This window comes from Chenopodium quinoa, unplaced genomic scaffold, assembly GCF_001683475.1.
Source record: "Chenopodium quinoa cultivar QQ74 unplaced genomic scaffold, ASM168347v1, whole genome shotgun sequence".
In the NCBI taxonomy this organism is placed as follows: domain Eukaryota; kingdom Viridiplantae; phylum Streptophyta; class Magnoliopsida; order Caryophyllales; family Amaranthaceae; genus Chenopodium; species Chenopodium quinoa.
Window position 1 is genome coordinate 994,683 of NW_018745291.1, and position 15,298 is coordinate 1,009,980.

At 35.1% G+C, this 15,298-nt stretch overlaps 2 protein-coding genes across 2 annotated transcripts; both read right to left on the reverse strand.

Moving 5' to 3' along the window:
• Positions 1–705: 705 nt before the first annotated feature.
• Positions 706–7,044, reverse strand: LOC110712232 (phospholipase D Z-like). The gene is made up of 7 exons (XM_021890695.1): positions 6,168–7,044; positions 4,613–4,817; positions 4,315–4,516; positions 3,692–3,885; positions 3,357–3,516; positions 2,260–2,424; positions 706–1,476 (listed from the first exon to the last, which is right to left on the reverse strand). The coding sequence occupies exons 1-7, from the start codon at positions 6,349–6,351 to the stop codon at positions 1,015–1,017; spliced, it is 1,572 nt and encodes a 523-aa protein (XP_021746387.1). The 5' UTR covers positions 6,352–7,044; the 3' UTR covers positions 706–1,014.
• A 1,415-nt stretch (positions 7,045–8,459) lies between these two features.
• On the reverse strand, positions 8,460–14,939 carry LOC110712272 (BTB/POZ domain-containing protein NPY1-like). Its single transcript, XM_021890737.1, has 4 exons — positions 14,016–14,939; positions 11,138–11,207; positions 9,476–10,639; positions 8,460–9,273 (listed from the first exon to the last, which is right to left on the reverse strand). The coding sequence occupies exons 1-4, from the start codon at positions 14,075–14,077 to the stop codon at positions 8,722–8,724; spliced, it is 1,848 nt and encodes a 615-aa protein (XP_021746429.1). The 5' UTR covers positions 14,078–14,939; the 3' UTR covers positions 8,460–8,721.
• Positions 14,940–15,298: the final 359 nt, after the last annotated feature.

Consider the following 15,298-nt stretch of genomic DNA (forward strand, 5'->3'; position numbering starts at 1 on the left):
GGGAGTATGATCTAATAATAAGGATGATTCTCACAAATCACAATTATGAAATTATAGTTACAATCTCTATCTCAAAGGCAACTTGAGGGTGAGAATTTCCTTATCGTTTTTCCCTCGGTTCCAAAAGGACCTTGCTTGCGTATTCAGACCAGGTTGACCAGAAGATAATATACTATAATTTCCTCTTAGAAAGAAAAATAATGTTAGTTAATCTCAGCGGTGGATCCACGTTAGGACTTAGTTAGGAATATGGGTCACTGGACAAGTTGACAGTGCTAACACCCTTTCGCAAAATAATATCGCATGCAACATGTATACTAATAATTTAGTCTAGTAAATTTTATTATAGAGAATATCGCATGCAACATGTATACTAATAATGTAAATAAATATGAATATTCATATGCATATGTTTTATACATAACTTTAAATAATAATATCTTAATAATGTAATACCAAAAATTATAAAATTTGATATTTGGAAAATTGACATTGAAATTAATCATATAAAAATGGCCCTAGTCGACTAATGTTTTTTATTAGAATTGAATCATTTAATAAAGTCAAAGTACCTTATGTGAATAGTGGCAAAAGTCACGATATGTCTTGACTTTGTTTAACCTGAACTGCATTCTTAAGAGGTTAAAAAAAAAGTCAGTATTTCATTATCTTGACTAATTGTTTTACCTGAACTGCGCTCTTAAGGAAAAAAAACATTTTAACTTCCTGCAATTGTTAAACAAGTAAACGAGCAACGAAGTCAAGGTACAATAATGCGCAACTTATCTTGCAAAATTGCTTCTGAAAAAGAATAGGAAAGAAAAGTAAGTACATTAACTGCTTCCTGTCTTTTTCGTTCTGCATCAAGACAGAACCCTTATCGAATGTGAGGAACTAAGCTCTAAGTAGCCAATCGATTAGGGTGGATTCTTAAGCTGATTGAATGTCAAAAACTTTGAGCATCCCTTTATCTGCCTCCTCAATTTTCTGTCCTCGTTCCTGCTGGGATAAACTTCACCAGCTTGAATACGAAGTAACTTCTTGCAGTGGTTTGACAGAAACAGCATATGGGGAGTTCCAATCAGCATCAAAGATTTGTTGAAGTTGGGAAACAATGACGGGGTTGTATGTGCCAAAACTGACACCGGCAGTTGCATAGAAATAATCCCATACGAGGTTGCTTGTCCCAATGTGAGCTCTCACATCGCTGACAGCATATTTCCCATGATTCACCCTCGTGTAACCAGGGTACAGGTTCCCTGTTCTAGTGCCATTGCTAATAGCTGGCCCTGTTGAATTGTAACCAGGCACCTCGTAGTATTTGATTTCCACTTTGCCCGAGCAGTGATTATATGGTGATGAATGGCACAAGACATTAGTGTATAGTAGAGCTTTCAAATATTGATCAGTGTTGTTAATGAAATGTGCCCATCGTGCCACAAGGAGCTGGACTGTTGCCCTCTTCGAGAATACAACCTATCCAATGGAATTAGGAAAACTAAGTACTTAACAAATAGACTAATGAAAAAGGGAGCAAAGTCTGCTTTAGGAGAATTTCATGTAAATGAGCTCAATTTCTAAAAGCATTAAGACCCAAAAGTAGTTGTAATGTTTTTTCAAGCTTATCCGTGTACCTATTTATTTCATGGTGACAGACCTCATCATTAGACCTTGTTACTCCTCCTGTACCTAGATAGTATGCCATGTTTGATAGGAAATACTTCTAAGAAATTTAGTTGATATTTTAATTACCAATCATTACCCAAAAGTTGAAAATATACATCTCCACCACCACTGTTTTGTTTGAAACTCTTTGTTATGGATATAGCTAAGAATATTATGAGAAAAATCAAAATTAAAGATAATAGTGGCCTTATTAAATAAAAACGTGGCCAATTATTTAGGCATGGAGGGAGTAGTGTATTTTCCATTAATTGCTCAGTACCCTTCCCCAAAGAGCCAAGATGAAAACCAAAAACTTCTTATATAGCTTTACACCTATTAGGAGGACACTCAAAATTGAGAAGCAACAATAATTCATAACCCTTCACCCAAAAAAAAATCTCTCAAGGGTTATGAAGGATAGCTAAAAACATGATACAGCAGCAGATGATGTTTTCCTAAGAATCCTACAGCTCTGATTTGAGGTAAGATATAAAGACGTGGTGGGTGTTATGAAATCAAAGTGAGTGTAAGACCCAGAGACAAAAGATAAACCATGAACTTCTACAATATTCAAGCATCAACGTGAGGAAATACCTCTGATATAGCAGATGAAACAGCAGACCAGTAAACAGTTTGTTCTGTATATTGAGACTGACCAAGCCAATCCATCGTACTGATCCTAACAACAGCTCCAGTTCCTACAGATTTTATGGTATCTAACCATGCTTGTTCATCTGTCTGGAATCTTCCAAAAGAGAGCTACAGCACAGAAAAATCAATCACCTAGAGATGAGATTCATGAGAAGCATTCAAATACAGCAGAAGAAAGTACAATAAATGACAATGGAGAAAGATAACAAAGGTAAAGATAATGATAGAAATTGGCTTCGTTCTTTTCACCTTAAAATATCTTATTTGAACTTGTCTAAAATTAAAATTTAGTTGTAAAATGAAAATGGTAACCCTTTCCCCTTATGTGAACTTAACCAATTGAACCTTCATTTCTGGATTATATTAGCCCTTGTCTAAACTTATTTTTCTGTATTCTTGAGTTGGAATTCATTAACTAAGGAGAAAATAAGTAAAACTAAAGAGAAGGTGCACCAGGTAAGGTAGTTACCCTCATTTCTAGGGAAATATATACTCAAGGGCCAAGGGGGAGGCCGGGTGGGCTGGTGGGGAACTATTACCCTTATTTGGAGGGTAGCCATTCCCCCATCCCTTCCTCCTCCCTTAATTACATCACGTCCACAAAACGTTCTTTTAATTTTCACTAATCTCCCTAATTATTTAACCTCAACTCAAGCATGCCCCAATACTTGTTTCTCAATGTGAAAAGCAAAGCCTAATTAAACTTCCATGTAAGTACTTAATTTTACTAGTTTCAACTTTTTTTAACGGGTAGTATGGACCCCACCAGAGTGGGGGAGAGGCAACTTCGTGTGTGTGAGCCTTAATCTCTCAAACCTCAGGCTAATAGATGGAGAGCACACCAGTGCTACCTCACCCCTTGCTCTTGGTTATTCCAGCTTAGCAAGAAAAAATAATTTCTATATTCCAAAGTTATCAGAGTCAGAGGAGTACAAAAAAAGGATGACTGAAATCCAGAATCTCTGATGACAGGCAAAAAACATTCGGAGCAAGTCTGCTTAACTAACAAGAAACAAAGAGTTTCAACTTGAACACCCTACCTCGGGAGGAGCAAAAGAGAGATAGCTAGAAGAATGCTGGGGCGTTGAACTGTTGCTGTATCCAGGAGTCTGAATAGGTAGCTGAAACATATATGGATCTGAGAGCAAAGGGTATCCAGATACATGCTTGGTATTAACATAATCATGAGGAAGAGGAGATCTGCAACATTAATATACTTGGATGTTAAATTCAACCCCTAAAAAGAAAGCATTGATAAAGCAAAGTTTGTACAAATCCTAAATGAACAAGAAGTGCATCAATCTGAAGCAAAGTATATAAAATTTGCATTTCTAACAATCTGTGTTAAACAGAAATTTTGTTTCCAAAACCATACTTGCATCTTTCTTCTTTAACAACAAAATGTGACCAGCAAGGGACTGTTCTATTAATCTGCCATTGTTGATCCCATGTTGTTGTCGTATGTGCTGATGGATTCAGTGAACCAAGCATCCACAAGTTGTTATAGTAAATCTCAACATTCTTGGCGATTTTCGGACAGTCAGCAATATAGATACCAGCTTCTTTAACCTATTAAGATTCAGATACAATGCAACAATAGCATGTCATATGTGACATATATGCAAAAGTTGGAACAGTTTGACAAGTCGGAAGGTTTAAATAAGCCAAACGATTTATAAAGAGAATACTATTATGAATTGGCATTTCGGAAGAGCATAATAGGAAGTACAATATACTTATGCTAGTATTGTATCTTGAGGAGGAAGAAAAGTGAGTGAGTCAGAGGAGTAATGCTATTAAATAAGAGAAAATTAGGACGAGATTGTTATGGAGAATATTGTGTGGAGTTTAGTAAGCTCTTGGGAGTGATCAAGCCTTTCGAATGCTTAAAATCTATCATCTATTTTCTGTAACTCCCTTAATATCAATCAAAATCTTTCTTTCTTTATTTCTTTATATTCAGCCACAGTTATGTTAATTCATACGAGTAACAAACACCTGTGTGAGCGATTTCCAGTCATTATTGGCAGATCCAATGTATACATCACGTTCATCTGATATCCAAACTTTAGCATGGACTATGCCAGACCCCCACCAATTGCCAAGCATTAGTGTAACATTCTCGACATTTGGTCTTCCTGCCGCAAGATCAGATGGCTCTTTGGTATAATCAGGATACACACCTGAGTGCTGCAAAAGCCTATAATGGATTACATATAGCAAGGTACCCAAAAAACAGTTCACTAAAAATGTAATTTGCATTGTTCTACAAGAACAAGGTAAATCAAATCTATACCTGACTTTGACATTGCGTTCAGCAGCATTTTCAATGGCTTTATATATACTTAAACCTTCTTTAGCACCAAATCTATCCATTTCTTCTTCTGAGTACCCATAATCCCCTGAAAGAGGATTATCTGGTCCAGCAACCAATTGCCAGTATTGTGCCATTATATCCAGCTTTTTAGTTGAATTACCAGCCAGCCACTGGAAGACATCAGCTGACAAGTGCATAAAATTTGTTGTTGTAAGCAAAATCAAAGGTCAAAAGTCAAAATTGATCTGGATTCTGGACATCCCTAGATCATTGCAAAATTAGAGACTGGATATGGGTGCTACACAGCTCACAATTACTTGTGCTTCATAAAGAGAAAGTGGAATACAATGTGCTACACTGAGCACTGATCATGCATTGCTAACAGTAAGCAATATACTTTATGAAATGCAGTAATCCATACCAAATGTCAATCAACTAAATCAAAGGAAAAATCATCAAGACGTTACTACTGCTCAAGCTCACCTCCAAAGCTTCACAATAACAACTAAACTTCGGAGAATCAAAAACGTGTACAGAGAGAACAAATAAACAAAATAGGATACTTCTATCTGGTAGTCAGCCTAAAAACAAAGTCCTAAAACATAACTGACAGCTGAAAATTCGATACTGAGCAACAGTGATACCCAATTCACTCACCCCCTTCCCTCCTCCGAAAAACAACAATAATTTGGAAATTGGTATGTAATACATGGTAAACTAGTGGACTAACCGAACAAAACAAGGTAGCAAATCACATTCCTGTACCCGTTTTATGTTACAGAACATACTGCGTTCCAACACTAAACACTGATAAGCACCCTTGCAAAAAAAGAGCATTTTTCCAAATTCACAAGCTAGCTGCGCTTGGCAATTAGTCCAAATCAACTTCATTACACACAAAACTCCAATAATAAGCTTAACACTGCCTAAAAAATGCTTTTTTGTCTAATTTCTTTGTTTTTGGTCCAATGCAAAAGGCTTAAGTTGATATAGGCAAATGCCTCCTCCATTGATCAGACTACTAATAAAATGTAGTTCGTATAAAGTATAAACCTTCATTTTTAAGTAATAAGATTGACATTTATCACATCAGCAATCAACTGGGCTTTTCCCTTTGGCAGCAACATACTTTTACACATTCTCATTGGTAACAAATTATATTCAGAAATCTCTTAATTAGCATTAGCTTTATACTTGTTCTCCAATCTAGCAATATGTGCAATAGTATATTGCTACCAAAGTGAAAAAAATTGCCAATGAGAATGTGCAAAACTAATGCTATAGGCATAATTTCCAAATCAACAAAGACAAAAACAGTGGGATTAATGTTATTTATGACAAAATCAGAAGAAACACAATAAACTAGACCAAGTAAAAGGTTTTGCTATCTATAGTCTCAATATTTCGGAATTCATGACAAAATCATGTGTCAATCAGTATTTCAAATTTTATACTTAGCCCTTAACGCTACATATATCATTATCCGGGGAGAACATTAACGCATTTAGAAATAATAGAATGATAAGATATATACCAGTAGAAAGAACACCAGGAACGAGAGATAGATGAGGCATGTCAGTGGGAATTGATTGAACCAGCCAAGCCTTACACTCTTCCTTCGCCATAGCAGTTGATGAGGAGAGATAAAATAGGGCAAACAAGAAAACCCCAACTGAAATTAACGCTGAAAACTTCATCTTTTTCAAAATTGAATTCATACCCACTTCAATTCAATGGGTTTTCTCTTCTGGGTTAAGCTCAGATTAACTGGAAGTCTGGAAATCGAGTTGAAAGCTTGAAAATTGGATTTTGATTGATAAGAGAGAGAATGGGGGAATTTTTTGGGAGAAAATCCAAATATAATTTGGATATTCGTTTGAAATTGATGACGAAGGTCCTGAGAAAATTCAATCTACTATTTGACGTGCAGTTGTAGATTCCAATTTTCCCGGGTTTTTATGAGTTGAATAAAAAGAAATGGAGTAAAAATAGGAGGAAAATGAACTAGGTTTTTTTTTTTTTTTTTTTTTTAAGGAAGATATGTATAAAGGATGGTGTTGTTGACAATGTTGAGCATGACCCTAAAGTTTACGGATCCACTTTGTTAGGCTTAACCCAATAATAAGCGTGGGTTAATAGATGATCAAGTGCTTATCCACGATGAGAGTGGAAGATTATTTGTGATTAAAAATTAGGAAAGTGAGAAAATAGGACGCTATGGATCGTGAATTCGTGATGAAGTCATTAGAATGACCAAAATCAAAGTTATGCTATGGAATAAAGAATTGCCACGTGAAACATGTATGAGAAATTAGTAAAAAAAAATAGTATGTCATTAGTAAAAGACAAACAAAAGCTTGGTGTTGCAATAACCATATTATTTTTGAGTTATATATATTTAATATGCTGTAAGATGGTGTAAAAAAGATGGAAAAAATAATATGTACATGATAAAGGAAGAAAAAATAATGACCAAAGTTTCTTGGTAACAGGGGAGGATACAGCTTGTACTAAGGGTATGCCTTTGTAGCCTTTTAACAATAAATTAAGTGTAGTTTGTTGGTTATCCAAGTGCTTTTAAGCTTTCTTGAAATTTAACTCTAGTCTAGAGTTCAAATCCCATCGTTACACAAACGCATTGAAACTTTAAAAGCACTCATTTTCAAGGCATACAATTATAAAAGAAGTTTTGGAGATAGGATTCAAAATCCGTTGATGAAAGCTTTCATAAAATAGCTCGTAATTTAGACATGTCATCACACTATTGCTCAAATGAATCATAAAAGAAAATATCTATAAATGTCAACCATTTTAATTGGTTAAACTCTTATGGTGATATTGAAAACATGAAAATAACTCTCTTCTAAAATATCGGCACATCGACATTGCAATCATTAGGAGCCACATGCCCACCACCATCTTACCAAAGAGCCATAACAAATTCCAAATCTTTTTCAAGTTAAGTGTAAAATCTCTTAGACCTAAAAAATTAACCTTGTGTTTACATTGTAAGGTTGGCCTAGACTTAGAACAAGGAATCTAGATACGGATTAATTTGCCTTGTGGAATGAAGACATGCAAGTCTATGACACAATCTACAATTGATTCATGTTCAACTAGGATTCTTTCCAACCAAATTAAAGTTATAATCACTATATAAAAATGCTACACATGCATTATTAAAGCTATGCATTATTACATTGTACCAAATCTAAAATTCTACAACATAAAAAAGAAAAACTTGTGGGACCACCATGTATCCTCATTCCTCTACATATATTGGTGTCCACATGTACATTAATCAAAACTCCTCTCTTTTAATCTCCGTAACTAGTGTGTACCCCGGGCGATGCCCTGAATTGCTAGTTTGTGTATTTCTTTAATTTAATAATTATGTTCGACTATTTATAGTTAGTGTGTGTAGTGGTTCGGGCATTGCCTCGAGTGTCACTTTTATTTTTACATCATATGCACTTATTCTAATTTACTTAATAAATGAAAGAAATATATAATATTATGTGAAATTTGAAACATTAATAAAAGATGGTTGAGATGATAAATGTATTACCTATATGTATTGGGGGTTATGTGTTCAAATTTTGTTCAAAGCATATTTTATTTTACTTAAATGAAGTAGCTAGCTTGCGTAGCGCATATACTTTGGACAGTAGCGTGGCATTATGACATGGCACATATACTTTGAAGAGTGTCACGTGACACCGTTCCTTTAAAAGGAACGCCTTTTAATATATAGTATAGATATGGCTAGCTTCTTATTAATCATACAAAACCCTAAAATCACTTCTTAGCCCATTTTTCTATGATTTAAGAGAAAATATTAGATTAAACAATAATTAATTAGGACCTAAGTTGGTCGAGTAGCATGAAGGACACTTACAAAAGGAACTGGTTACATTTTCTGCACTTAATTAGCGCCTTTTTGTTAGCAGATAAATCACATCAACTTCCCTAATTACTTAAACACTACACCCATAACCTACTAAGTACAACAACAGAAAAAAGAAGTTAATTCTACCACATTTTATACACTAATAGACCATCAAATCTAATAGCTCTCCTCGCTTCCTTTAAGAGACAGAATGCCTCCTGTGTCGTGAACTTGAACCAGACGACTTTGTATCACCAGGAACCAATGAAGTAGTTGGTGACTGAGAACTTCCGCTTGTCTCTGAGCTCTTGCTCTCCCCATTCCCCTTACCCATACCCCATAACTTATCGAATATCCTCCTTGATCGAGAAGGAACAAGCTGTGCCCCACTCCGGCTGTTTTTACTACTGTTTTTCTTGGCCATCATTTTCCCATTTCTTTGTACTTCTTCATTGTCCTCGATCTTCACTTTGTCAATCTGTTTCCTCAGCGATTTACAGCTTTCTAGGGTTCTCTGATCCCAATCTTCTTCTTCATTTGGTGTGGAAGATGAAGTGATGTTGGAAGTTCTGTTTAGGGATTGAGTTGTACTCGCTGACCTCATCTGCTCGAAGTACAAAACTTGGACTACAACTCGAAGAGGAAGCCGGTCGTTTTGAGCAGCATGAGTTGATGCATCCATGGTAAACTTCTTAACATCCATTAGCCCGCATATTTGCTTCTTCTCCGCTTTAGTCAAGTCTGGATGCTCCTGAAAACATCATGAACATAACAAATTATATCAGCTAAGATACTAACAATTTAACTTAACAAAACCTTTTAGTAAGACGTGATATAAAATAAGGACAAGCCCAAAGTTTGCTAGTGAACAAAATTGACATGATAACAGCAATATTGATATGATACAAGCCAATTGCAGTTAAAAAAAAATAAAAAATAAAAATTATACTTACCTTTAAGTACATATCAATAGCCCTGTACAATCCATCATGGATTGGTCTTGCAGACTCAGGTATCAATCTCGCCAGTTCAATGAAGCTTGAAGGGGCCAAACATGGATCTGAAGCAATTTCAGCAAGATAAGCATCAACCAGTCCACCAACATTTAACAAGGATCCACGGTCTAGAGCTAACTCTGACTCGCCCTTCTCATTGTTCTCGTAAATATTCAGTTCCCAACAGCTTTTTTCTTGCAGCACGAATCTTTTCACAATGCACAAAACCAGTTCGACATCATAAACTGTAGGTTGGGGAGGCCTTGCTGGGATTAAGAGGTCCTTTACTGTTGCCTGATCAAGTTTCAGGCTAATTTTTCTCACCAAGTCTTCCCTAGCGGCAACCTCTGCTTCAACTAGAACGGCAACTTTTAACAGCTTAAACAAGAAGCTACAAGAACAACCCAATGATCTATCAGGTGGTAACAAGCATATGATTGTTTCCACCAACGACTTGTTTCTTTGGATATGATCATCGGAAACCAAAGCATCAAGAGAATCTGGCAACCATCTGATGGCATACATCTTTAGAGCTTCTCCGATCACAGAACCATCCATTCTTCCCTTTGACTTTATAGCAATCAAAACTCGCTTATACAGATTGATATCTAATTCACATAAATCCTCAACCCACCAGTCTTTGGGAACTGATTCAACTGCCTCATGCTCGATGATTCTGTCTTGCATTGCTAATTTTCTGTTATGTGTGTAAGACCAAGTGATTTTCGAAGGGTCCACTGAGGTCTTGGATGCAATAGAGTCTATGCATCTCCCAATAATCTTCAAATCTTCAGACCATGGTAAAAGAGGTTTAGAGTTTTGAAGCACAATGATTGAATCTTTCCAAGTACGAAAGATACTGGAATTGAGAAAAACCTCTATCTTGTATATAAGATTTCCTCGATCAACATCTTCAGTCATCTCAAGGTACTCCGCAGCACAACGTGCAGCAACAACATTATAAGCATTGAGAGTAACAGTCATCCCATAGCAGAATTTGGCACATATATCAAAAGCTTTTGGCCCTCCAGGAAAGTCGGGCAAATGAATTTCATCGCTCTTTTCTTCATCTGCTCTCACTATAAGCTTTTGCAGGCGGCTGCTCTTTGATAGAAGAGGAAACTGTAGAAATCCATGGTGGAGCATAAAAATAATATACAGATGAGCTTGATTATATATAAGTCAAAAGTCCTATTTGGAAAAATAATTTCAATGAATAGAATGATGGAAAAGACTTTTCAGTATCCAATATAGTGGCTGGGAAATGACAAGGCTACGAACACTCATTTCAAGTTGAACATTCATCAGAATAGGCAAATTGGAAAGGAAGGGCATCCGTCCCCAATCATGAATTTATTCAAAAAACGAAGCATCATATAAAGCAACCTCTCAAACGCACACACACAAAGAAATGGAGTTGGCTTGGATGACTGATTACACAGTAGGGCGTTTTAAGTCCGAAATAAAGGAAAAGGTGTCTAATTAATCAATTTAATTCAAAGTTTTGAAAGCCTAAGAGAAATCATGGTTTTCTGAAACAGAACAAAGAGAAGAGCAAAAGAAAAAAGATCACACATGTATATGAACCCAAACTAATAAAGAATAATGTAGAGTTCATACCTTGTGAAGGTAAAACTTCACCTCACCCACAGTTACAGCAACATCAGTGGCAAGGTCAGAGGAGACATATCTGCAAAGATGGATAATGAATAAAAGTTAGCGCAGAAATTTCAATCTACTAAGAGTTTTAGACCACCACACTTTACACAAAGCCAATTAATAAAGAAATCCCATACTAACTTTTATTTCCCATCCAACTAAGTCACATTAGTTTGAGGCAAGAGTTGCAAGACTGCTAATTTAATGAAATATAGAAATCAAAATAACAAAATATTATTTGCGCTCAATTACTCCCTGTCCTAAAATGAACATCACACTTGAGATTGGCATGAAAAAAAGGAAAGGTTGTTAAGTACGGAATGTGGTGTATAGAGAACTTAGAGAAGTAAATAGGTAAAGTTCAGAATAGCAGAGAAATGGTAATAGTGAGTGTAAGAAAATTGTACAGTTGTTTTCGGGACCTCTATTGTAAATGTCCTAGTACTTAAAAAAAGAATTATTTAGTAGATAGTCCAAAATGAAAAATGTGAAGTTCATGTGGGTACCAAAAGAGTAATAATCAAGGCATTAATCCATAAACATTCAAATACACAACATTATAAGACTATGTGTATCGTCAAACACTTCCCAAAATAAAAAAAAAAAAGAAAAAGTACATCGACAAACAAATTACTGCACCCAAAAACTAAAGTTGCAGTCATACTTGGGCAATCCATCCAGAAGACAAAATACCAGGACATCCCAAAAACATTATTTGAGCAACAAAACAACCAACATTAAGTTTTGAACCAGCAAGGTTGTGGTTATCCATACCAAACGTCCCACCACCAATGACAAAACCATTTACCATACCCCATAATGTTCAAGAATCCGCAATGTATTGGCTGAAAGACAACTTTATGACAAGGGAAACTAGAAGGGACCGCCCCAGGGTATGTGAAAGCACCTAAATTTAAATCTCTTTACAAGTCTTACAAGAGTTGGTCACTAATTTTCGGACTTCCTCCATTCCTTATTGATGAGCCATAAGGTCAAACCTTGCCAACTTTGACCATCATTATCCAATATATCTAAAGTATTGGATTAAAATAAAATAATCAAAATAAATAAATAAATAAAAATTCGTAATCTAAATGATAAATCCGTAAGATGATTCTAGCAATTCGATTTCACATTAGAAACATTACGTATATGTTACAGTACAATCCTTAGGTTGGTGAAATTTGACCATTAAAGTGGAATTAGGCCCATAATATAGAAGGATAAAAATAAAAAGTTTGTAATCTAATTGATAAATCCGTAAGATGATTCTAGCAATTCGATTTCACATTAGAAACATTACGTATATGTTACAGTGCAATCCTTAGGTTGGTGAAATTTGACCATTAAAGTCAAATTAGGCCCATAATATAGAAGGATAGGTAGCACGTTATACAGTTACATCACATTACAACCATCTACAGGCACACCACCATCCCAAATGTGTGGAATGTAGAACCAGGCCACCTTCATCATTGTTGAGCACTCAGGCTCTCTGCTCTCATATACCCAACCTCAACATCCTCGAGAAAGTGCTAAAGAAAATCCAACTTACTATCATTAGAAAAACAGCTGGTTTACAAAAGTCGCACTCAAAAGAAAATCATCATACATAGTACTAAGCAACATTTCATCTTTTGGTGGAAAGGTGGAAGAAGCAAAGGTCTTAACAACTATTCTTTATCTTTGTGCCAAATTACACCGAGTTGAGATCTTCCATTCGCAACAACTGATGAAGATTATAGATATCTAGAATCAACACTCGCGATGCTACAAGCCACACAGACACACACACACACACAATATGAAAGAAATTAACTAAATCCCCACATTAAACCTGATCTAGTAGCAAAAACAACTAACAAATACAAGATCATATTAACAATCTCTGTTCCAATTTAATCGTTACATAGCTAGTTTGAATCACACTATCAACCCGAAACTAATATCAGGGTGGAGGGGGTCCATTTATGTCCATAAATGCAGCTTTCTTGAAGATAAAGAGTTACATAATCCACAAAAATCAAGAGTAATTATCAAAAAACAACAATTCTATGTCAGCAAATATAAAGAAGTGGGTCTGAAAAATCCAGCCAAATGACAATACAATTGCTTTTGTTTATGGACCACCCATCAACATTCAACACCAACATTCAAGAAAATGTATCAATGACTGGACCACTTCCACAAATTTCACTAAATAAACCAAAAACTAAACTCATGCCTTGATTCACCTGACTCTCTAAAACTCTTTTTCACTCACTTTACTGTCAAATTTTTTTATAATAAGAAAAAGAGTATAATCTGACATTTTACCAAAACAATTCACTAAAATTTCAATGAAAAAAAAAACTAATTTACTGAAATTTATCCCCACAAAATTTTATATACTGGCACTCTAACCAAAACAATTCTCCCCAACATGAAGTTTCTCTATCAGAAGAATATAACAATGCACAAGAAAACACCAACAGTTTATATACAAAAGTTACATATTAGGAAATTACTAGAAACATTGCTTTAATATGAAAACAAGAATTAAATCAACAAAATTGCAATTAACATTGTAATTACCCAAAGGAATGGTAGAAGACTTAGAACATTATTAGAAACATTGCTTTTATATGAAAAAAAACTAGACAGACCGGATATTTCTTCTAAACACGTAACCAAATGTTTTTCTAATAGTTTATCATCGATCCTCTACAGATGTAACAACCGTGTTACACGATATAACAATTGCGATACAAAATCAAACATCAATCATCTAACTTATGATGTTCTAAGATGTAACAAGAAAAATAAGGGGGGAAAAATGTTAGATGATACAAAAACTAACCTGATAGTGCTACCATCAAATTGAAAAGCATCAGGCTTTGAACCCAATTTCATGAACTTCATCTTCACAATCTCAAAAAAATGTCTGTTTTAGCTACCCTTAAAATCAATGAACAAATTTACCCAGAAAATTGTTCACATAAACCCTCTTTCACAAGCAAATCCCCTGCTTTTTTCCCCTGTTTTTTTCCCCTGTTTATTTCTCTCTCTTAACAAGGCTTAAGTTCAACTTCAACCCTTTTTCTTTTCCCCTGTCTTTTTTACTTTCTCTCTCTAAAAACTTCAACCCAGTAAACAAAAACAAAAAACCCAGCTCAATATCTCTCTTTAAAATTATCCAAACCCCAAAAAAAACCTATTCTTTTCTCACCCAAAAAAAGTAATTTATGAAATTAAATTAAATTTTTTGCTACTAACTTTTAACATATGGTGTAATAAATAACATGTCCCCTCAAAACCCATCTCACTATCAGAACCACAACACCACGTATTTAACTCTTAGCCGCCTTTACCATTAATCTTCTCTGCAAATTTCAGAACTTTGGAGAAAAATTTTCTTCTGACCCAGATTTCAAGATCAAATAAAAATCTGATCTTTTTTAGTAAATAAATATTTTTCTGTAATTATAATAATAATGGCTATGAAAATGAAAATTGATCAGTTGTAGTTTGGGTGATGCAAAAAATGGGGTGAATTTTTGTTTTAATTTTTCCCTCCTAAATACTTATATTTACACACGTTTTCCAGAAATGTAGAGAGAGAAAATGTATGGGGAAGAGGAGAGAGAAAGGAAGGAAGGAAGAGTAGGGGGAGAGGTACAGTGTGTGTATATTTACAGTGTGTTTCAGAGGAGAGAGAGAGAGAGATGGGCTTTTTTAGGGAGCTTTTCCTGCAGTTAAAGCACGCCAGTTGTGGTTGTACTATTTTGCCCTTTACTCCTTGATGCAATTTTGGTTGCAAAGAGTAATCCGTAATCTAGAGTCTATTAGACTCCGACTAACATAGTTATGACTTATGATTCGATACAAACTTGAGTTAAGTATTGGTGTGTTGCTTCATTTTGTGGTTTCGGAAATTAGAATTCTACTCCTTATTCTTTACTCCATAATGAAGCTGATCCGAGCACTTGTTGGTATTTTCACATCAATTTTGTTGTGGAGGGTATATGGTATTTCGAAGCATGTTAGTGTAGCTAATCCAAATACAAAGTAAACAATTTGACCTCTTTTACAATATACGCAAAATTCACTAAAAATAACAAAGAAAATAGTTTTAATTAAAGT

Bases quoted from the DNA above. Each gene is read 5' to 3' on its own strand.
- LOC110712232 (XM_021890695.1), bottom strand. From the start codon at position 6,351: ATGAATTCAATTTTGAAAAAGATGAAGTTTTCAGCGTTAATTTCAGTT. The intron at 4,517-4,612 runs GTATAGATTTGA...AATCCATTATAG, and splicing joins GAACGCAATGTCAAAGTCAG to GCTTTTGCAGCACTCAGGTG. The intron at 2,425-3,356 runs GTAGGGTGTTCA...TCTGTGCTGTAG, and splicing joins TCTCTTTTGCTCCTCCCGAG to CTCTCTTTTGGAAGATTCCA.
- LOC110712272 (XM_021890737.1), bottom strand. From the start codon at position 14,077: ATGAAGTTCATGAAATTGGGTTCAAAGCCTGATGCTTTTCAATTTGAT. The intron at 11,208-14,015 runs GTTAGTTTTTGT...CCATCTTTGCAG, and splicing joins TTTGATGGTAGCACTATCAG to ATATGTCTCCTCTGACCTTG. The intron at 10,640-11,137 runs GTATGAACTCTA...GGATTTCTACAG, and splicing joins TGAAGTTTTACCTTCACAAG to TTTCCTCTTCTATCAAAGAG.